The sequence below is a fragment of the Phyllostomus discolor genome, chromosome 1, assembly GCF_004126475.2.
Source record: "Phyllostomus discolor isolate MPI-MPIP mPhyDis1 chromosome 1, mPhyDis1.pri.v3, whole genome shotgun sequence".
NCBI lineage: Eukaryota > Metazoa > Chordata > Mammalia > Chiroptera > Phyllostomidae > Phyllostomus > Phyllostomus discolor.
The window spans coordinates 101,713,040-101,737,377 of NC_040903.2; the positions used below are offsets into that span (position 1 = coordinate 101,713,040).

A 24,338-nucleotide genomic window follows, 5' to 3' on the forward strand; every position below is an offset into this window, starting at 1 on the left:
GTGATATAGACGAGTTAGGTTTTGGTCTTTTAAAAGCTGCATACACTATACAATATTTATGGAAAAGCTTTTAATTCATAAAACTTTCTATATTTTTTATAAAGGCCTTAAAAAATCAGGAATTAAATTTTAAAAGTTTAGTGCTTTGTCTCCCTTCTGACACACTGAGTTACTTATTCTTTGGTTCTACTAGATTGAAAGTTTTACATTTTCCATCTTTGGTTTTATAATTATTCCTCCTTCTGCCTGAAATACATCTTTTAGTAGTTTGTTCAATGAGGGTTTTCTTGATGGTAAATACTATCAGCTTTCATATGAAAATGCATTGTTTTTACTTTTTTTGTGGAACCATAATTTGGCATGACATTATATTCTATCTACACATTCCAATGCAGTAGCCATTAGCTATATGTGGCTTTTGACTGGAAAGCATTTTCTTTTTAAAAACAATGAATTTCAAATTAATAAAGAAAAAGGTTAAAGCTTTAAATTTAAAAACTAAACAATTTTTGGAAAATATGATGTACTTTTTATAAGTACCTTTAACTGAAGTGTAGTTGACACAGATAACTGCAGGTACTTAAAGACTACAATTTGATGTTCTGACATGAATACACTTGTGAAGCTATCACCACAATCAAGATAATAAACATATCCACCACCCAAACATTTCCCCATACACTTTTGTAATCCCAGCTTCCTGGTCCCTTGTGTAACTCTCATCCTCATCCTCAAGCAACCACTGTTAACTTTATCATTATTGTTTAGGTTGCATTTTTAGAATTTTAGATTAGAATCATAAAACATGTATTATTTTTGCCAAATTTCCTTCACTCAGCATAATTCATTATTTTGAAAGTAGCCTATGTTGTTGCACATGTCAATGGTTCACTCCTTTTTATTGCCATGTAGTATTTCATTACATGATGTACCACAATTTGTTTATTCATTCACCTATTGATAAACATTTGGTTTATGGCTTTTGGCCACTGCAAATAAACTTGCTACGAACTTTCATGTACAGGTCTTTGTATGGACATATACTTTCATTTCTTTTGGGTAGCATGTGTATATTTAACTTTTTAAGAAAATATTAAGTTTCCAAGATGTAAAACCATATCATTCTACATTCTCACTAGCAGTGTGTAAGAGTTTACTTGCTGCCAAGTCTTTCCTTATTCTTGGTATGGCAGTCTTTTATTTTTGTTTATTTATTTTTTTAAATTACTTTATTGTTCATTTACAGTTGTCTGTGTTTACCCCCCACTATTCCCCTCCACCCCGGCAGTCTTTTACATTTTAAATGCTCTCATATATATGTACTAGTATTTCTGTGGTTATAATTTGCATCTTCTTTATTTATGATTAATGATGTTAGACTTTTGTATTTTCCTGACGACTAATATTTCATGTTATTATTTGAAATTTGAAATCTGTATATCTTCTTTGGTAAAATATCTGTTAACTCTTTTGATCAATTTCATTGCGGGGACAGTTTGTTTCTTACTATTGAGTTTTGAGAGTTCTTGATGTAATTTGGACATAGGTCCTTTATCTGTTACAGAACTTGCAAATATTTTCTCCCACCCTTTGACCCCCCATTTCATTTGATTAACAATGTGTTTAGAAGAGATGTTTTTAATTTGGGCAAACTCTACTTTATCATTTTTTTCTTTTATGAATCATGCATTTGGTATCATATCTAAGAACTGTTTCCCTAACCCAGGGTCACAATGATATCTCCTATGCTTTCTTTGAGAACTTTCATATTGTAATTTTAAGTTTTTATATTTAGATCTGTGACCTATTTTGAATTAGTTTTTATATGTAGTATGGGGTAAAAGTCAAAATTATTTTTTACCCAGTACATTTTTTGTTTAGTATATGGATATCCAATTGTAACATCACCATTCATGGAAAAGACTATCCTTTGCATCTTTCTCAAAAATCAGTCAACCACATAATGTGGATCTCTTTCTGGACTTCGTAATGTTCCACAGATCTATCTGTCTAATGTAGTTAATGTAACTACATTAATAAATATTGAAATAAGGTAATGTGAGTCCTCAAACTTTGTTCTATTATATTTCAATGTTTTGGCTACTCTAAGTCCACTGAATTACCTTAAAGATTTTAGAATCAACTCACAAATCTCTATTAAAAAAGGCATTGGGATTGCACTGAATATATGAAAAATTTAGAGAATAATGACAGCAATACTGAGTCTTCTGATCCAGGAACAGCATTGCCCTCCCATTTCTTCAGGTGTTCTTTAATTCCTCAGCATTGTTTTGTAGTTTTCACATCTTTTATCAGGTTTAGTCCTGATTATTTCATTTAATTTCATAATTCATATTCTACATTTTTAACAATTTAAAATAGTACTTTACAGAGGAGCAATAGCCAGCAGCAGCTTGTACCAGGCTAATCCCCTGTACCTGTTTCCAAGAACCCCTTTTCTCTGACTTAGGCTCTATCTTGTTGTGTCTTCTATTCTAAGGCTTCCCTTGTTTCACAGTCCTCAGCTTTGACAAACGTCTTCTCAAAATCACTTGGACTCATATTGTGAAATCTTTCCTGAACAAAGTCAAGAACCCACACACTACAGGCCTGCCTGAGGCAGACTGACTCTAACTGGGTCCCTGTTCAGTAACATTCCAACTGAAAAGATAAAATCTCAGATGGGGGCACTGGTTGGTGTAGCTCAGTGGATTGAGCATCGGTTGTGAACCAAAGGGTCACCAGTTCAATTCCCAGTCAGGCCACATGCCTGGGCTGCAGGCCAAACCCCCAGGATGGGGCTCACGAGAGGCAACCACACATTGATGTTTTTTTTAAAAAAAATAAGTCATACGGGTAGAGGTGGTCTTCACAATTTTGTAGATCTCAACACAGAAAAATCACAATCTATGCAGGAAAAAGTACCATAGTTAATTGGTGGTGTTTGTCATGGCATGGGATGGAAGAGGGTGGCATTTATGCCATGCATCTGGCATCTCTCATCTAGACAGCCTTTAGTCTTACAGGTTTTTTTGTTTTGTTTTTAATGTGCAGACACCTCTTTAGGGTCCTTAATTACAGAGCACTGTGAAGATTCAATCAAGGGAGTCATCCTATGGAGGTTTTCCACTTTCCTTTCCTAGTTGTTTCTTGGGCGGGCTAATGCAGAAAAAGTTGCCTTTCATCTTTCAGTTCTTACCAAGTCTATTTCCTTGTTCACAGACAGCCAGCTAGACTATCTCAGAGCTTCTAGGAGAAAACTATGATCTATCAGCAATTCTGTTTGTAAACCTCTGTGCGCTTTGGTTCCACACATCATTCAGAGGCAGAGCAAGAACACTGTATCTCAGCTCTTTGTTGGAGTTGTTCATGTGTGTTCCAACTCATCTCTTCACATTCTGCTTCTATATTTAGGCCTTGGGACATATGCCATTCCTGCCTCAGAGGGGGATATCCTCCACTCCTGCTTCCTGACTCCAATGTACTACTTACTTGTGAAAAAAATCTCAATTTGGCTTCTTCCTCATCAGAAGCCAAATTTCCTCATTAGGGGCCTTAATTCTCTTGTGACAAAGAAGATCAAAGTTGTGCTGCAGTTTAGGAAGCACCAGGCTTTTCAGAAACCAATCACTAATCACAACTTAAGACCCAAAGCTCAACTCTCAGATTATAGTTCAATTTCACTTCTCCTATTAATGGACCTTGAGAACTGATTTGAAATTTCTGGTCCGGGAGCAGGCCCTGTGTGTATCTGTAACAAAGAATACTTTTACTTTATCTGGAAAGGTTGCCTTCTTGTGGATGAAAATAGGGATTCTATGGAAAATAGCCTCACAGTGTGATCTGATCATAAATTCCTATCTGGGCAGATTATGGTGGCAGTCCTGCCCGAGGCATCCAACTTCTTTACTAAAAGACTTGTCACTGCCTTAAGCAAGCCCTGTCCATTGTTTCTGTGCACTGGTTAACATACCTTTCAAGTGCCCCCTTTCAGGGCCCTGAGGAGAACATATAATCTTAATTACTCTGTAACCCAATCCTCACAAGGCCAATCCCCAGAGAGAACACAATTTTAACTATTTTGCAGTCCCATTCCTGAATTGCTTCCTCTCTCCCTGTAATCTTCCTTACCCTTCCTCAATTTTAGATGCATAAAAGAAGCTGCAAAACTTAATCTCGGGAACATTTGAGATCTTGCTCCTTGGCATGTGTTTGCCTCAGATAAACTTATAAACATTCAAATAAATAAATAAAAATAAGATAAAATGATACTTAAAATTTTCTATTTGTTCATTGCTACTATGTATGTATACAACCTATTTTTCTATATTGATTTTGTACCCTGTAACTTGCTGAACTCAGTTCTAGAGACTTTTTGTGTGCATCCCATCAAATTTTCTATGTAGACGTTCATGTAATTTTCAAATAAATAGTTTTACTTTCAAGTAAATAGCTTTCTTTCTAATCCAGTTGCCTTTAATTTCTTCTTCTTGCCTTACTGCACTGTTTAGAACTTTGAGTACAATGCTGAATATATGTAACTAAAGCAGAAATTCTTATTCTGATCTTAGGGGAAAAGATTCAATGTTTTACCATTAAGTATGGTGTTACAAATAATGTTTTTTGTAGGTGCCCTTTATCAGATAGAGATAGTTCTTTTTTTATTGGCAGGTTTTTAAAAAAAAATCAGGAATGAATGTTGGGTTTCATTAAATTCTTTTTCTGTATCTACCGAGATGATCATGTGCTTTTATGTTTAGTTTATACATATGGTGAATTATACTGATTGATTTGTGAATGTTAAATCAGTCTTGTACTCCTAGGATCTACTTGATCATGATATATGATCATGATACACTTTTATGTGTTGTTGGACGACTCAATTTGTTAAAATTTAAGACTTTTTACATTAATGATCATAAGGTATATTAATCTATAGATATACTTTCCCTAATGTCTTCATCTGATTTTGATATTATAGTAAGGTTAATCTTATAGAATGAGTTCAGAAATATTTCTGATCTTCTTGAAGCATTTGATATAGAATTGCTTTTTATTCTTCAAATTTTTAAAATTCCCATGAAGCAATACGGGCCTGGATTTTTCTTCTTGGGACATTTTAAACTATATATTTAATCATCTGAATAGATATAAGGAATTCAAATAATCTTTTTTTGTGTGAATGAGCTCTTGTTAATTTGTGTCTTTTCAGGTGTCCATTTGACGGAAGTTACTAAGTTTTCCACAAATCTATTAATAATATTCCTTATTATTCTTTTAATATCTGTATAATATAAAGAGATAGCACTTTTGTCATCAGATTTTTTAAAATTTTATTTATTTATTTTTAGAGAGAAGGAAAGAAAGAGAAAGAAACATCGACTGGTTGCCTCTCAGATGTGCCTGCTCAGGGATCCAACCCAAAACCAAGGCACATGCCCTGACTTGGAATCAAACCAGCAAACTTTCACTTTGTAGGACAATGCCTATCCAGCTGAGCCACACCTATCAAGGCATCACCAGATATTTTTCTAAATATCTTGTTGCTATGCACATAGAAGAGCTATCAATATTAAAACTTTATCATAAAGTATACATGAAGTAAATTTTACTACTCTAAGGAGACATTGCTCATAAAGACTTACTTTTTCTTTTTTTTAAGATTTTTTAAAATTTATTTTTAGACAGAGGGGAAGGGAGGGAGAAAGAGAGGGAGAGAAACATCAATGAGTGGTTACCTCTCATGTGCCCCCTACTGGGGATGTGGCCTGCAACCCAGGCATGTGCCCTGACTGGGAATCAAGCTGGCAACACTTTGGTTTGCAGGCTAGCACTCAATCCACTGAGCCACAGTAGCCAGGGCAAGACTTACTTGAAAATAGTTAATATTATTTCTGTTCTGCCAGTATTAATTCTTATAAGTTATTGGAACTAAGCCTTGTTTTCTTATTCCTAAAGATGGTTAGTGAAATGGATTAAGATCTTTCCAGCTCCAAGACTTTAATTTCATAAATATATATGTGTGTATATTTTTCCCTTTTAATGATACGGGTATTTCCCTAAAAGTATTTATTCAATGAAAGCAATTCTATAAAACAAAGTCAGACAGAACTTAATATTTCATGTAATTCTGCTCATAAAATAATAGATCATTTTCTAGTAAGATTATTTGTTTAAACAAGTATCTGCTAATTCTAATTTTTAAACTTTTTAATGAGTGAAGAGCAGAGACATTTATTTGATATTTGTCCCAGCTATCTGTAGTAATTTTTAGTTTTCATTCATGCATATAACAAATTAGCATTTATAATGAAGTACAGTCTAAGGATTCATATGCCCTGTTCTCTGCAACCATATCCAAATTTGTTTTCCAAAAACAATATGAAATGTAATATGCTCCTCTCACTTCTCCCAGGACACTTGGTGGTAACTCTGAATTTTTTTATTTGGACAATGAACTTTGCTTGGGGTTTTTTTTGTAGTACTTTTCTCTATCAAATGCTTCATTTTATTATCTTTTTAACTGTTTAATTTACTAATTTAATGAATTTATTATTTTATTCATTAAACAGGGAACCAGAAATGACAATAGACATAATAAAAGGGATTTATATGGGATTTATATCCTTGCCTAAGCAAGAGAGAGATTAGGTCTTTTCCTCATTAGTTATGAAGAGGCAATTTTCACAACAACCAACCAGTTACTGTAATATCTTAAAACCCCTTAATACCTTAAAATAGATTCAAAAGATCTATTTTGTGCAAAGAGCAATAGTTTTATAATTTTTTTAAAAATGCACTGTTTGGGGCAACTAATAAAATTGTAAGATAATTTTTCCAAGGCAGCAAAAATTTCAGTTCTAAAGGTTATCCAGAATGTGTATGAGAATGACAGTGTTTTTAAATTATCTAGGACCACTAAGCCACTGCATGAGTTTATCCATGATGTAAAAGCTAAAGTCTTAAATGTGTATGTTTTCTCTGATATAAGCTATGTTTTTCAGTCAATCAGATGAAATGAGAAGCATATAATTAGGAAGAAAGGACCTTTAATAAAGTTTCTCCACAATTTTTATTTTAATGGCCACATTTAATTTTTGAATACATAGCATCTCCTCAGCTGAGCATAAAAGCAAAATCTAGCTATTTACTATTTATAAGAAATGCAAAAGTTTCAACACAGATCATTTGAAAATGAAGAAGATATTCTAGGTAAATGGCAAGGAAAATGAGCAGAGGTGGCAATGGAATACTACATAGCAGTAAAAAATGAATTCTTACTTTTTGTGACAGCATGGATGGAACTGGAGACCATTATGCTAAGTGAAATAAATCAAAGAAAGAAAAATACCATATGATCTCACTTATAAGTGGAATCCAATGAGCAAAATAAACTAACAACAAACACCATGTTGTCTCCCTTATAAACTAACAAGCAAAACAGAATTAGAAACATAGAAACATGGAACAGACAGCTGTAAGATGGAAGGGGCCATTGAAAGAAGGTAAAGAGATTAGTCACAGAGCATATATGCATGACCCATGAACATGGACAATGGTGTGGGAATGGGGGAGTGGGTGGGTGGAGGACAGCAAAAGGGGAAAAATTGGGACAACTGTAATGGCAAAACAATAAGATATTTAAAAATAAATAATATGATAATGGAAAAATAAAGAGCAGACTAGATAGAATTTAAGGTGAATAATAAAAAGAAAAAAAGGGTTATTTTATCTTGATAGAAGATCCAATCCATTTAAATTAGTCATTAGCCATTATACATATCACAAAAAATTGCATGCAAACACATCATGACAGTAGTAAGACAGACAAAAATATCACTATAAGGACTTGACAAATAATAAGAACACAGAAAAATTTTCATAGCACAAGCATGAACAAGCTCAAGTTATATACCCTAGAAACAGATAACATATACTTTCCAAATTCCCACAGATTATTTACAAAAACAGACCATGTGTAAGACTGCAACTAAATTTCAAAAAATTCTAAAAAGTATCACACAGATCACACATTTTAATAAGACAATAAAACTAAGAAACATATATATCACAAGGAAAACCAATTATTATATCACTACTATCTAAACGTTTAGAATTATACGTTTGAAAAAAGTTTTAAATGTTACCTCCTCTGAGGAGAAACTCATTTGAATATAATATCTTTCAACAAAGTCATGCTCAGGTATGAGATTATTCAATAAATAATAACCACAACAAATTTGTTTAAAAAAACAGCTAAAAGCCTTAAATTGCAAGAAGTCTCTAAAAGATGAAGAAAGAGATAATTTTCTTGATCTGTGTTCAATAAAACCCCAGTAGAAATATTTATTACCTCCCTTTTATCTCAGGAATGTCAACTTTCATGTAAATACTAAAAAACACACAGGAACAGGTTCAAAAGATAGGAAGAAAAAGTCAAAGGATAGGAAGATAAGAACCAAAACTAAGACACAGAAAAACAAAGAAAACCCAGAGAGGAAAATACATTTTAGAAAACCAACTTCTTAGAGACCATTATATTTTATTTGCTTTTATTCCCCTAACAATACTAAGCATTATTCATAAGGGTGTTTTATTAGAAACCATGACCAACACCATGCATCCACAAAAGAAGCGAACTCACACAGGCATCCTTTTAGAAACTCTGTTTTAATCTACTTAGCTTTTATTAAAGATATATATTAACATGTATTTTCTCTAACTGAAATAAATTTGAAGAGGATTTTTGCTTTTGCAAAAAAAACAGTGAAAATATCATTCCATACTTGTTCTGCAGAGAGCCATCAGAGAGGCAGCACACCTGGGCCAGAGAGCAGCATTGCCAAGCTCCTTCCCAGTGAAACCAAAGGCCCTTATGACTCTGATTAAACTTTACTTTAAATCCTAGCTCTAGAAATCATCTCTCTCTCTCTCTCTCTCTCTCTCTCTCTCTCTCTCTCTGTTCCTCAATGACCTGGAATTTTCCCTGGATAACTAGCACCCCAGAAGCAGCAGAAGACAGTAGCCCGCATCTGACTAATGGTCACACCATCTAGACTTCTGGCAGGCTAAAGATAACATCTTGACTAAGTTATGTTTCAGTGCCTGAGTCTATGGTGGAACAACTCCCTCGCTACTTTCCCATGAGACCTGAGAGAGGGACACTGGAACAGACCTCAGAACTGTACTCAAGACTGAAATAAATGGTTTATTACTCTTCTTCACCTCCAACCAATCAGTTGCCAACACGATCGCAAACCCCCTAACTCACAGTGTCTCGTGATTTTGCCCTATATATTCTGTAAGCTACACACCACTGGGGAGTTTGGGCTTTAGAGCATCAGCTTCCCATGCTCCTGCTGGCACCTCTGCTGTAGTTCTCAGTGTGTAGTGTTTGGCTCTGTTAGCACAATGTGGACGAACTCTTTCTGTTTTGTAACACCTGGGAACCACACTCTGCATCAAGCTCCCATAGCTTTGACTGTGTCTGTGAGCATCTGTGCTTTATCTCCACTTCTCTGTGTATCTAGTAAGTCTCTTTTACTGTAATTATGCCAGTATTGTTATGCAATAATTCCATCTCGATGACAAGTACTTTATATTCAGACCTTCAATCTCTATTAAAATTACGAAATTTGAAAGAAAGAAAACCCTCAGGTACTCAGAGTATGCAAGGTGCTTTATATTATGAGTCACAGACACAACAGTGATCCTGCCATTAGTACAATAAAAGGAAGTATTACCTCTCCCTCCTCTGACCGAACGTCTGTAGTACTTATTGTCTCTACCACGCATTTGGCACACTCTTTTGAAGCAGTAATTTTTTCACACACATCTGAGCTAAATGAATCCCTTAAGGGCATTTGTGACATCTCATTGGGATTTTCCATACAATACCTCACAAGCAGTGACATCTTATTGGGATTTTCCGTACAATACCTCATAAGCACACATTTCTTAAATATTAATTGACAATTGTTAATTAACTGACTAATGCCACCAACATCTTTTCTTCAACAACATCTTTAGGGCATGGCTACCTGTTCCAAATTCTAGAGTGCCTATACTTTCAAGTTTTCTGGAAAACTAAAATAAAGAGAACAAAGCAACAATGTCTATTTAAATAGCTAGATTTTAGGTAGATGGCATTAAATAAAATGAATTCATTTTCTTTAGATTTATCTTAATTCTAATCAAAGATCTTCAAACATCTAGGTTATAGCAGAACTGGGTGGAGTCAGACCTAACACTGTTTTGTTTAAGTTCCAGTCCCTGGAAACAACAGCAATGAGAGTGACAACAAAGCTTTACCATCTGTCCCCAATCTGTATTAAATCAGTGGTCCCCCTACAACTTTTAAAAGGTTCCCATGCTCTTGGTATTTAGCAATTCAAACTTATAAATGGTTCTCAAACTTTAGCATGCATCAGAACATCCTTAACAACCTGTTATAACACAAATTGCTGGGCTGTACCCCCAGATTTTTTGATTCAGTTAGGTCTACAGTGGGCCCAAGTATTCACAGTTCTACCAAGTTTTCAGGTGATGCTGATTCTACTCATCCACAGACCTGACTTTGAGAACTATTACCCCATCTATTTCTGTTATGTTTATTGTGCCTGACTAATCCATTCAAACCAAAGACTGATTCTTCCTTTTCAGGTGAAACTTGGTCTCTTTGCCTAGTGTTGTAAACAGGTGTTAGTCATATGTAAATGGCAAACATCATCTTCATGTTGGAGCTTTTCAATATGCTATCAAATGTTTTTGGACAACCAATGAGTGACTCACTAAATTTTCCTGCTCCAAAATGCCACACAACCATTTGGAACAGGCGACTGCCTCTACAGGGAAGCAGTAGTTATTCGGTATACATTACCCCAATTTAGACTGATGCACATATTATCACTCTGCCAGGAATGTTTTTCCCTCCCTCCAACTTGGTTAACTTCTTTTTTTTTAATCAGATCTTAGCTTCGGGTGACTTATACAGGGAGGCCTTCCTTCCCTATGATCATGTCAAATTCTCCTATTATGAGTTCTCACGGGTCTGTGAATCCTTTCCGGTGCAGCCCTTGTCATGGTTGCATTTTTTACATTTGTTTGTATAAAATTTTTAAGATTTTATTTATTTATTTTTAGAGAGGGAAGGGAGGGAGAAAGAGAGAGAGAGAGAAACATCAATGTGCGGTTGCTGGGGGTCATGGCCTGCAACCCAGGCATGTACCCTGCCTGGGAATCGAACCTGTGACACTTTGGTTCTAGCAGCCCGCGCTCAATCCACTGAGCTACGCCAGCCAGGGCATATAAATATTTTATTAAGGCTATTTTCCACACTAGACTATAAGATGCCTACTGACAATGTTTTTGGTTTTGATCATCATTGTACAGTATTTTCAGTCCTTACTTAGCACAATATCAGGCACAGCGAAGAAGTTCAAATAGATCTGAGCCTTTTTAGCCTTGAAAGGTAAGAGAAAGTACTCTTCTATACTCTGTCCCTTATGTATTTTCAGCCACCCAATATTCAACATTAGTGGGAAAACAAGACTTACCTTTCCTGAATAACTCTTGGAGACTTTCAGCACTTTGATTTAATACAGCCCATATTTCTTCTTCCTGCAGGGGTCCGCCCCGAACCTCCAGGGCCTCAGCTAGTGACACGTGCATATTACCTAGGAAACAAAGGTAACAGATGGTCTGCACACCAACAACTTGACTGCACTTGCAATAGTGAAAGTTCTACATCAATGATGAGAGATTATGAGGTCCCTGTCTACCTAATTTCTCAATATGACTTTCAATCTAAATAAAATCCTACACTTAAATTCAGAGGGGGTAAAGGAATTAAAGGAAAAAAAAACTTTCAAAACCACCACTTGCTGTAGCACAGTGGAATCAACCACAGAGAAAGGACTAGAGAATGGTGTGCTATTTCATGAGAGAAGGCAGACGGAACTTAGGGTCCCAGAAGGCCAAAGTGCGAGTGCAGATGGTTAAACCAAAGCAGCCAGACTGAAATGAAAGCCTTTCAGATTACAGTTACAAATTTCATCCTATCCATCCAGGTAAAGTAGGAGTAGAAAGGAGACCCTGAGCCACAGTGGGAGAAGGCGGATGTAATACATCTCATCTATTGATTCTATTCACTGATTGATTTCTATATTTCCAATATATGTAACTATAAATTGTAGACTGAATGGACTTAACTATATCTAGAGCCAGCTTTGCTGCTCAAGAGGTTCAGAGCAAGCCTCCCCAAGATGTGCCACTTTGGCATGTAAATTATTTTGGGCTGATGGCAATTAAGACCCTGCAGGCTCGTGAGAAATTTTTACCTCTCCTAAAGAATTTAAATTTGGGGCTTTGCCCATAGTAACAGTTATTATTAGAGATTACCCTTTTTTTTTGACCTATCTAGAGGACAGGGCAAACATCTAATTATTGAACATCTGCTCTTCTTATTGTCCTTTATATGACCTCCCTCCCCTCTGAAGCTCTAAGGTGACTTACCTCATCCCTAGTTCAGAATGCCATATTGTATCTCGTTTTAACTTTCTGTCTCTGAACCTCTTATTTGTAAGCATCTCTAACTCTCTCACGTATGTAATTAAATTGGTTGTTTTCTCTTGTTCATCTCTTATGTAGATTTAATTCTTAGACTAATCAAAAAAACCTTAAAGAGTAGAGGAAAGTTCCCTCCTCCCCCACACTGTCAATTTACCATTTGCCCTGGGGAACATCATTTCACCTCTAAATCTCAGTTTTTTTTATTTGTGAAATAATAATAATAATAATAATAATAATGTTTTAGGGTGACTATGACAAGGAAAGAGGTTATACCTATAAGCATGCTTTATAATCTAAGACTACAAAAATTTAGAAAGGTGCCTTTGTGGTAACATTTTTGTAGGGTCATTTTTTTCAATGGCATTCAATTAAGTAGGTGATGTAGTGGTAACCTTCAAGGTTTTCTATGGGTCTCAATAATCCTATTTTTATTTTGGAAGGGAGAAATGTAGATGGTCAAAACTTCCTATATAGATTTTTGTGAATTGATAATTCTTGAAAAGAAAATTGCTCTTTACTAAGATTACTACTGAGACAAAACCAATGTAAGCATAATATGCAATGTATATATTAAGGTAGGCAGAAGCAGATGGGGTGGGAGAAGAAGCTAGAGGGAATGCAGAATGTTAAATAGTTATTTTCTGTAATTCTATCTTTTGTCAGATCTTAAAATTAACTTATACATGATTAACTAACAAAAAAGCTAATACTTTCTTTCTATTTACATTTATAATAATTTAACTCAGACTCAAAAAAAGCAACTCCAGCTACAAATGAGGCCAGCTTTGCCCTGTTACTTTCCTTTTCAAATGTTTACTATAGCATTTTATGCTTGGGGTCTGCCTTGAGGGGTGTCTACTTAAATGTACAATGCGATAGTTAAAAGGGAGGATATAAAATATTGCTTTCAAAAGCCAAAAGTTTTTATTTAGCTTGTATAAGAAATGTATTTAGCTTGAATGATTATTTATTCAGATCCCTTCACTACCACCAAAACTATGGGTTTTTCTTGTACGTCATTATAATAAAAAAAGAAAAAAATTAAAATGAAATTTATTAAAGGGAAAAAGAGAAACTTCATTCTTTTCTAAGAGATACCTGAGTTATCTTCTAAATAAAACATTATATTAAATTATATGTTTCAACAGAGGCATCAAGATACTATTAGCAATCAGATACTAATATGACTGAAGATTATCCTGTTGCAATTTTTCAAGGCAATATGTCTAAGAAGTAGTTAGATAGCTCTGAAGCCAACACACAGGTATAAAGAGTGGAGAAAACACTGAAAAGGAGAGTTTCTTTAAAGAGTTGTGCTGATTTTTCTGCTTCCCCAAATAAGAAGGGTGTGGAAAAGTGTCATCGTTTCACCTCAAGCCAGTGAAAGAAGCTTCCATAGGACACCTTGGAGTATTTGATGTACGTTCCCTAGAGTTAGGGGGGACACTACAGACTGATGCCTGATGCTTTAGGGATGTAAAGGCACTGCACTCTGAGGCAGCAGCCAGTGGGGAGAAGGGGGCACACAAGAGAGTCAGAGTGAGGCGGCATGCTGTATTGGGAGCTACTATTCTTCCATTAGAGGAGGAAGAGGGGTGGGGGAGGTGGTCAGGGGGCCAGAAGCAGGTCTACACAGAGGGTCAGTCTGGAACTAAGAAATCCTACCCAGATGATTTAAAAGGGCCCCAGTTATATTCTGGTAATTGTTCTACAACTCTGTGTTTATACTAAAAACTACTGAAGACACATTTTAAAAAGGTGAGTTTTATGGTATGTGAATTTCAATGAAGTTGCTTGAAGAAATCCTACCCAGGGTACCACTCAAAGTTCCCAGGGTACCACTGAAACAACAAGGGAGGGGGAAAATAAGAGGGTAAGAAAAGGGAGGTTGGAGGGAGAGAAAGAGGAGGAAAAGAGAAGAAGAAAGAAGAATTAGGTATTGGCTAGTAAGAGGAAAAAAATTTTGAATTATCACAGGTACTGTGGTTCCAGTGAAGGATTCTGAAGAACTCACACAAGTACACACAAGAGAAAGGGTCATCCTTAAAAACATATTACGTTCAGAAAGAATGAAGCCATTTTACAATAGCAGTCAGGTAAAAATTGTTTGCCTCTCTACCTTTCTTCTTTCTCCCAGGTTAAATCCTGGTAGAGTCAGATATAACAACTTGCCAAGTGGGTGAGGAGATAAGCAACAAAACAAGAGAAGCCAATCTCACTGGCTTCTACCTACAACTAATCCTAGCTAGGGGAGGGGAAAGTTTTAGCCTGGAATAGAGATTGAAGTGCTATAATTAGTATGCTAACTAGGCAGTTTTAAAAAAAATTATTTACTGATTTGAGAGAGAAAGAGACAGGGAGAGACGGGGAGAGAGTAAAAGAGAGAGAGAGGAGAGATCAGTTTGTTGTTCCACTTTGTTGTACATTCATTGGTTGCTCCTACAACCAACATGCCCTGACCAGGGATGAAATCTGCAACCTTGGTGTATCAGGACAACACTGGCCAATTGAACTACACAGCCAGGGCCCGACTAGGCACTTTTTAATTATGGAATTGACATTGTATTTTCAAGTGATTGTAGTTATTATTATTATAAAAGGGTTAAAAAGAGAATTATGGGCATGAGGGGTTTTTTTTAGATTTAAAAAAATTTATTTATCTTTAGAGAGGGAAGGGAGGGAGAAAGAGAGAGAGAGACAAACATCAATGTGCAGTTGCTGGGGGTCATGGCCTACAACCCAGGCATGTACCCTGACTGGGAATCGAACCTGCAACACTTTGGTTCGCGGCCCATGCTCAATCCACTGAGCTACGCCAGCCAGGTGGGCCTGAGTTTTTACATAGATGCAAGGGAAGAATTTTCCCTTGCAAAAGAAAGAGTGAAGAGCAAGAGCGAGAAAAGCAATGGGCGAAATACTGGTAAGTCACTTTTCTGTATTGTATGATGAAGCAAATGATAATGTACAGGGCGAGAACTGTTTTACAGTTCTGAGAACACAACAGTTTATTTTTGTGTTATTTATTATTTTATTGTTTTCCATAAACAACTGTAAACCTACAATCAATACTTTTGCTCCATCCTGTAGTTTTAAATCTTAATATACAGGTTTTGCTTATTTTTAAATGAACTGTTTTTATAAATATATTTTTTATAAATAAAAAATGAAAGAGTAAAAGTAACTTCTAACAATTTTTTAAATTTATTTCAATAGCTTAATTCTTTTTTTTTAAAGATTTTATTTTTTTTATTTTCAGAGAGGGAAAGGAGGGGGAGGGAGAGAGAGAGAGAGAGAGAGAGAGAGAGACATTAATGTGCGGTTGCTGGGGGTCATGGCCTACAACCCAGGCATGTACCCTGGCTGGGAATCGAACCTGTGACACTTTGGTTCACAACCCACGCTCAATCCACTGAGCTACGCCAGCCAGGACTTTCTAACAATTTTTGTTGCTTGATTCAATCAAGTCTTAATTATATATTTTAATTCTGTTAATTTTTATTTATACATTTTTTGTCTATTCAGTGGAGGATATCTATACATCCCTGGTTGGAATTTGTTAGAATCTAAAACACAGAAGGAACATTTGTTTTTGTATAGCAATCTCATTAGCTAACAGAAGAGATTTGATATTTTCAATTTGTAGCTTTGCTAGAAAATGTTTAAGAATTTTGCCCTGGCCAGATGGGTCAGTAGATTGATGAATTGTCTTAATACACCAAGGCTGCAGGTTTAATCCCCTGTCAGGGCACATACAAGAATCTGCTGATGAATGCAAAAATAGGTGAAACAACAAATCAACGTGTTTTTTTCCCTCTTTCTCTATCTCTCAAATCACTTTAAAAAAAGATTTTAAAAGAATGCCATATTCCTGTAATTACTGAACCTCAAGATTTAATGTAATGTTAAAGCAGCTTTCTAAAAATTAAACAACAAAACTATACCTAATAAATTGCTGGCCATCACTATCTTTGGTAATTGCCTACCATATCATTACCTTCTCTCTCCGTTAATTTTATTCACCTTTATTATAGCTTTCCAGATTCACTACCTTCGAATACAAGAGAAGACAAAGGAATGAAAGAAATGCAGAAGTGGAAGAAGGATGCAAAAAAAAAGGAGAAAAAATAGCTTGAAGTCAATCAATAGATGAGGGTAACAATTCTTAAGTCTATTACTTCAATTGTTTACTTTATACACAATACTAGATGACTTGGGGTATAAATATATATGACTGGCATATTTACTATCAAAATGGTCTTGCTTTACAATAAACATATTGTTCACTTTTATTTCCTTGAAAGTTGTAGGCTTTATAATAACTAGACAGTTTTTGGAAAGAATTTCAAATAAGAAAAATAATTATATTACATAACCAGAACAAATATTATATTTTTGATTAACACAGGTATTATTGTCATGACCTTAAAACTGTGCCCACAGTTAGACAAAGCCACAAAAGGATTTCAAAAGATGTTATTTTAATCTTGAAGGGTCTGTGTCCCTCAAAGATAGGAAACCCATAAGTGACTTTAACAGAATGAAACAGTGAACAGGTTAACATACTGTATCAAATCAGCTGGTATAACAACCTGTCTATGAGTAAAGTAATGAATTAGAATTGTTTAAACTGATTTTAAGAAAATAGGGCCATAAGAGGGCCCTGTTTCGAGAACAAAGCTACTACAAAATACAGCTCTTGTGTGGCCACTAGTTTGGGGCAAAGATCCACTCACCATCCTAGATAAGAACTTGTTACTGAGCAGTAAAAAACCACAGTCAGTTGAGAAGGCAAACCCCAAAACTGTACACATCTTTTACCCAGGAAGATTCACCATTCAGTTTATAACAGTTTGAGAAGCAAGCACATATATTAGTATTTTTTTTAAATTAATGAATCTGTACATATTATGTATTTTAGCTGTTTATAATGTTTAAGAGAATATGGTCAGATAGAATAACAGATTAGCCTTCTGATTTCAATTTAAATAATGCTGGAAAAAATGGGTTGAGGTATTTTAATGTGTAAAATACCACATTATCTAAATTTTTCTTAGATATGACACTAAATGTGTGATCAATAAAAGGAAAAAAAAAAGATCGACTGGGCTTCATCAAAATTAAAATCTTTGTTCTTTAAAAATAACTGTCAAAAGACTAAAAAGACAGCCCACAAATGAAAGAAAAATACTTTCAGATTGCATAACTGATAAAGGACTTACATCTAGAATATATTTAAAAACTCGTGAAAGTGTAATAAGAAAATAAAGAATCCCAATTTTTTTTAATGGGCAAAAGATTGAATAGGTACTTCATCATATAAGAGATATAAATGGCAAATGAGCAAATGAAAAGATGCTTACTCAACATTATTAGTTATCAAAGAAATGAAAACTAAAATAATGAGACACACACAACTACATAGCTAGAAAGGCTAAAATGAAAAAGACTGACCATACAAACTGTTGACAAGCATGTGGAAGACCGAAAATTCTCACACATTGCTAGTGGGGATGTAAAATGGTACTCTTTGGGAAACTGTTTTAAAAACTTTCTTAAAAAGTTCTATAAGTCTATAATATCAGTCTATTATATGAACTACTCATTCTACTTCAAAGTGTTTTCTCAACAGAAATTAAAGCACACAGCCACACAAGACTTATACATAAATGTTCACAACAGTTTTATTCATAACAGACAAAAACCAGAAACAATCAAATGTCTATCAACAGGTGAATGGATATTAGTATAATCCCACAATGGGATACTAATCAACAAAAAGGAATAAACTATTGTTGATACATACAAAAATACAGATCTCAAAATAAGTATGATGAGTAAAGTAAGACAGACAAAAGTATACACTTTATGATTACATTTGTACAAAATTATAAAACATGCAACTGATTTGCAGTTACAGAAAGCAGACCAATTTCCTGAAGGTGGCACTGCCCCATGGAGAGGCATGTAAGAGTGATTACAAAGGAACATGAGAAAATGTTTGGGGATGATGAGTATGTTCATTACCTTCCCTTTGATCATGGTTTCATGGAACATACATATGTCAAAATTTACTAAATTGTACACTTTAATTATGTACAGTTTATTTTAAGTCAACTATGCCCCAATAAAGCTGTTTAAAAGAGAAAATAAAACTAATCCACATTCTTTTTCTCTGTTCCATGAACCTGACTGGATGTTTTTACTGTCAGGAGAAGACAAGCCCCAATTTCAGTTCACACATAGTTTTGTTTTGTTTTTTATTGTTTTTAAATTTGTTTTCTAAAAGTTAACTTCTCCCATTTAAAAAAAAAATCTATAAAACCAAAGAAACCAAAACCCGTGGCTAAGGTCTAAGATCTTTCCTCCTTAGACAAACAGTCAAAGCATATCCAAGATGCCATGTAACTTAATGTTTATGAAGTTAGAATTTGTAGAGTGGTGGCACAGTCATTGTTTTAAAATCCACTACTCAAGACAGCAATCTCTTTTTTCTCTTGAATTCTAATTTACTAAAGGATTTACAGGTAAAATGATAACTACAATAACTCCAAGACAACTTAAATAATATTAAGTTCTTTCTAGTTTTTAACCTTTTATCCAGAATGATCAACACAAAGACAGATGTATGCAAAGTAGAGATAATAAAAACAATATTTGGGCTCTAAAAGACTAAAAGCTAATATCTCTAATGAAATAAATACATTAATATTTCTTTCCATTAGGGTAAATATAGATCAATTAGTAGAGAAAAAAATTATTGCCCAACATAGGAAAGAAATACTAAGAAATAATAACATACTAAGAAAGAAATGGGATTTTAAAGAGAAAACTTAGTGCTTTAATTGGATGTTGCATGTGTTTAAACATTTTTATTGAAGTTGGAACAATGCACAATATTTGTCAACTTTTCCACTGTACTTTCCCAGTGAGAAAAAAGAAACTAAAATAAACACAAGTTTGAATTGCCTTTCTGGTTCTCTGGCTCATGTCAACTACTTATCTAAATAGAAATCATATATGCCTGCCCCTGCTTTCAAAGGACAGCTTAAAAAAAAAAAAAAACAGAAGAAAAACTCTGGAATTCTCAATCCCTCTCTGAATCATTTAAACTGGGGAATAAAGTAAAATTCCGAATTTCACATTTGTTGTTTCTCCTCACCAACTGAGGGGTACCAACAAAACAGTGTAATGGTAGAATTTTGGTTTTGAGAATTGTCTTTCTAGAGCAACCCCTCCTCTATACCCACTGACTTCTTAAGATCAGTTTTAGGGAACTTGCTGATCTTCCTCAAGAAATACAGACTTAAGCCCTGGTCAGGTACTCAGTGGGCTGAGAGCATACCCAAGCTGACACCAGCAAGGAAATGGGAACTTCAGACCTGTTGCTGCAGGGAACTAAATCTGACAACAGCCAGTTAGCTTAGAAGACTGTAAGGTTCAGATGAGATTTCTACTCTGGCAAACACCTTGATTTCTGCCTGCTACAGCTCTATTCCAAGTTTCCAGTTAACATGTGCCTGGACTTCTGACCCACAGGAACTATAAGATAATAAATTTGTGTGGTTTTAAGCTACTAATTTTGTGATAACTGGCTATGTAGCAATAGAAGACAAATACAAACAGAATATAGATTTCGAAGAAAATATACCAAAGTAAACCACCTTATTATACTTCTACTCTTAGGTTTTGTGGATAATGCTTTCAGACCATTAAATAGGATCTTCTAAGACTGGGAGCATTCTGCATAAATTAATCATTGTCTTTCTAAACTTCAAGCTTTTTACAACCTATCGCTTCACATTTTAATTAATAGAGCAATTTGCACTGAGGTACCTTTCATCATATTCTGTTTGGGATGCTAGGTTAGATCTTCCAAAAGGTTGACCAAAACTTGCTCCACTCCAAAGTACAGTTAACTAAAATAAGCAAGACAAACAATGACAGCCTGTTACAGCCATTTCCTGCTGCTTTTCTGATTTTCTAGCATTTAGCATTCCCAAGGTCAGGCAATATTTCTTAAGCCAATGATATAACTGATAAGCAAGAAGCCAGCTTAGGTATTAGAAGGCAGAAGACAACAAACACTATCTACTCAGAAAAAAAAATAGAAGTTAAATATTTAAGGTTAAAGTGATGTCGGCCTTCTCCTCTTGTTCTTTCTTACAAGTCTACTAAATCTAAAAAGTTTTGGGCCAATTTATATTGTGGTAAAATAAAATAGCAGGTATAAATTCATTTTAGTGTGGAACAAAATGAACTCTAATTCCACAGAAAACAAATGAGAACAGAAAGCCCAAATAACTTCACAAACGATAGACAAAGCATAATAAACTAAGGCATACAAGTAATTGCAAGAGTAGTTTCAACCTAATATTTGAAGACCCACAAAATTTCTACTCAAACTTTTATATTTTAAAAATGGTTCTGGTGTTACCAATTTGCATTTTGAAATATTTTATTACATTTCAACTTTTAACATATCTAATTTTATATCTAAGCAGTCACACAAGATATTAATGTTGAATACTGTTGTTCATTATGCAATTTTCATATTATTTTACCTATCATTGTGACAACTAAATTAGATTGCTTATAATTTAAATAATGAAAACTTGCAAGAATGAATAAACTTAATCTCAAACCATGTGGTATGAGCTACTCCCTTATTTTGTGGCAATCCAACTAACTATAAAGATGTGTTTCTCAAGGTAGAGCTATTATACCCACAATTATCATTTTAATTAATTACACAGCACTGTGCAAATGTCATAAATAAGAATGACCAATATGTAAAAATACTGGAGCCCTTTTCATGTGAGAAGATAAAGGAATTCTCATTTGTAGACAGATAATGACAAAGTAATTTTGGACACTTATTTAAATTTAGTATTCATGTATTAAGGTTAGAAATATTGGAATAATGCACTCTTCTACATTTCACTTGTCAAAATTATGAATTTCTCATTATATCACATCATCTCATTTAACTCCAATCACTGTCATTCAGGTCAAAATTAATTTTTAGTTATGCAATCTCCAACCATTCTCATAAAGCCAGTGTTCTCTATATCCAGTTGCTAAAGGAGAATTCACCTGCCATTAAGACTAATTACCTTAGGGAGGATTGTTCCTGAATCTATCTGCAGCCTTGAGACAGCCTTGTTTCAAATTCTAGATTCACAATTTTAATTATGTACTGTACATTTTTGCCTGGATACAGTCTTCTAATATCAAATTCAATAAATCTAAAAAGAAAAAAAAATCTTGTTCTCCAAATTAGCCACTCTCGCTATTTCAAACAGATTAATGGGACCACTATTCCTGTAACTACCGGGCTCAAAACCCTCATCTTTCTTTTCCCTCCCCTTCCCCCTTAGTCTTGTCACCAAGAACTGTTGCTTATTCATTCGTAATCTCTTCTCAAATTATCTTCTCTCTCTACTATCCATTTCCCCTCTCATTCTGTATTATAAGTATCTTTGAATATTAAAAATAGTAATTATTCTGCAAATATACTTCATGACTTTCATTCTTCACTTCTAATTACATCATGAGATTCATCCAGTTTACTTGTGTTGCTTATTCACTTTCACCATTGATTAGGATTCTATTGTTGGAATTTGGATTTTCTTTCTTTCTTCTTTCTTTCTTTCTTTCTTCTTTCTTTCTTTCTTTCCTTTCTTTTATTCTGTGTTGTTAATAAAGGTATGTTGCTATAAACATTTTGTACCTGGTATGCATAAATTGAATAAAAATTCAATGATTATAAAGTATGCATATCTTGGCCTTGGCTCATTTGGTTAGAGCATTGTCCAAAAGGACCTAGGTTGTTGGTTCAATCCCGGGTCAAGCACACAAGAAGCAACCATGACACATAAATAAGTGGAAGAAATCAATGTTTCTCTCTCTCTCTCTAGCGCTCTCCCCCCCCGCCACACACACACACACACACACATACACACACACAGTCCCTAAAAAAACCAGTAAATAAAGTATTTTTTTAAATAATGAAGTATGTGCCCTGGCTGGCATAGCTCAGTGGATTGAGTGTGGGCTGCGAACCAAAGCATCGCAGGTTCAATTCCAGTCAGGGCACATGCCTGGATTGCAGGGCCACGGCCCCAGCAACTGCACATTGATGTTTCTCTCTCTCTCTCTCTTTCTCCCTCCCTTCCCTTTCTAAAAATAAATAAATAAAAATCTTTAAAAAAATAATGAAGTATGCATATATTTGGCATTTGGGTAAAGCAACTTGCTTTTCAAAAGTGATTATACCCATTTATATTCTATCAAGTGGCGTAAGACTTTGTTATATAAAATTGCAGTACTAGATATTCAGAGTTTTTTGATATCAAACTGTCAGGTAAGAAATGGCATCACCCTGTAGTATCTTTAAATATTCATTCATTGATTCATTCATTTTTTAGAGACAATAGAAGGGAGAAAGAGAGGAGAAAAACATCAATCAGTTGCATCTCACGTGGTAACCCTGAATGGGAGGACCAAACCCATATGCTCGGACTGTGAATCGAACCAGTGACCTTGCACTTTGTGAGACAATGCTCAACCAATAGAGCCATGCAGAGCACGGCTAACCCTGTAGTTTTTTAAAATATACTTTATTGATTATGCTATTACACTTGTCCCAATGTTTCCCCCTTTTGCCCCCCTCCATCTAGTACCCTCCATTCCTTCTGACAACGAAACCCCTTAGTTCATGTTCATGGGTCATGCATACAAGTTCTTCAGCTCACACATTTCTATACTGTTCTTAACATCCCCCTATCTATTCTGTACCTACCAATTGGTACTTAATCCCTGCACCTTTTCCCCGCATTCTCCTTCTTCCCCCTCCCAATAGATAACCCTCCAAATGATCTCTGTATCTATGATTCTGATTCTGTTCTGCTTATTTGCTTAATTTTTTTTCACATTCAATTGTTGATCTTGGTGAATTTATTGCCATTTTAGTGTTCATTGTTTTAATTTTCTTCTTTTTCTTAAATAAGTCCCTTTAACATTTCATATAATAATGGTTTGGTGATGATGAACTCCTTTAGGTTTACCTTGTCTGGGAAGCACTTTACCTACCCTTCCATTCTAAACGATAGCTTTGCTGGATAGAGTGGTTTAGGTTGTAGGTCCTTGCCTTTCATAATTTCAAATACTTCTTTCCAGCCCCTTCTTGCCTGCAAGGTTTCTTTTGAGAAATCAGCTGACAGTCTTATGGAACTCCTTTGTAGGTAACTGTCTGCTTTTCTCTTTCTGCTTTTCAGATTCTCTTTATCTTTAAACCTCGGCATTTTTAATTATGTGTTTTGGTGTGGTCCTCTTTGCATCCATCTTGTCTGGGATTCTCTGTGCTTCCTGGACTTGTATGTTTATTTCCTTCACCAAATTAGGGAAGTTTTCTTTCATTATTTTTTCAAGTAAGTTTTCAATTTCTTGCTCTTTCTCTTCTCCTTCCAGCACCCCTTTGATTCAAATACTGACATTCAAGATGTGCCAGGGGCTTCGTAGCCTATCCTTGTTTTGTTTTTTTTGGTTTTTTTTTTGGATTCCTTTTTTCTTCTTACTGTTCTGATTGAATGTTTTTATCTTCCTTATGTTCCAAATCATTGATTTGATTCTCAGCTTTATCCAATCCACTGTTGGTTCCCTGTAAATTTTTCTTTATTTCACTTACTGTAACCTTCATTCTGCCTGGGTCTTTTTTTTTATGTTGTTGAAGTACCCAATGAGTTTCTTGAGCATCCTAAATAACCAGT

The 24,338-nt window shown here is 34.8% G+C and overlaps 1 protein-coding gene across 10 annotated transcripts in view; it reads right to left on the reverse strand.

The window, feature by feature from the left end:
• The window catches only part of PTPN13 (protein tyrosine phosphatase non-receptor type 13), a 204,391-nt gene that overhangs the window by 147,000 nt on the left and 33,053 nt on the right, over positions 1-24,338 (reverse strand). For all 10 annotated transcript variants that reach the window (XM_036026875.1, XM_028505529.2, XM_036026879.1 and 7 more), the window contains exon 2: positions 11,556-11,675. In XM_036026875.1, coding sequence (XP_035882768.1) covers positions 11,556-11,670 — 115 coding nt within the window. In that variant the 5' untranslated portion in view covers positions 11,671-11,675. The remainder of the gene's footprint in view (positions 1-11,555; positions 11,676-24,338) is intronic.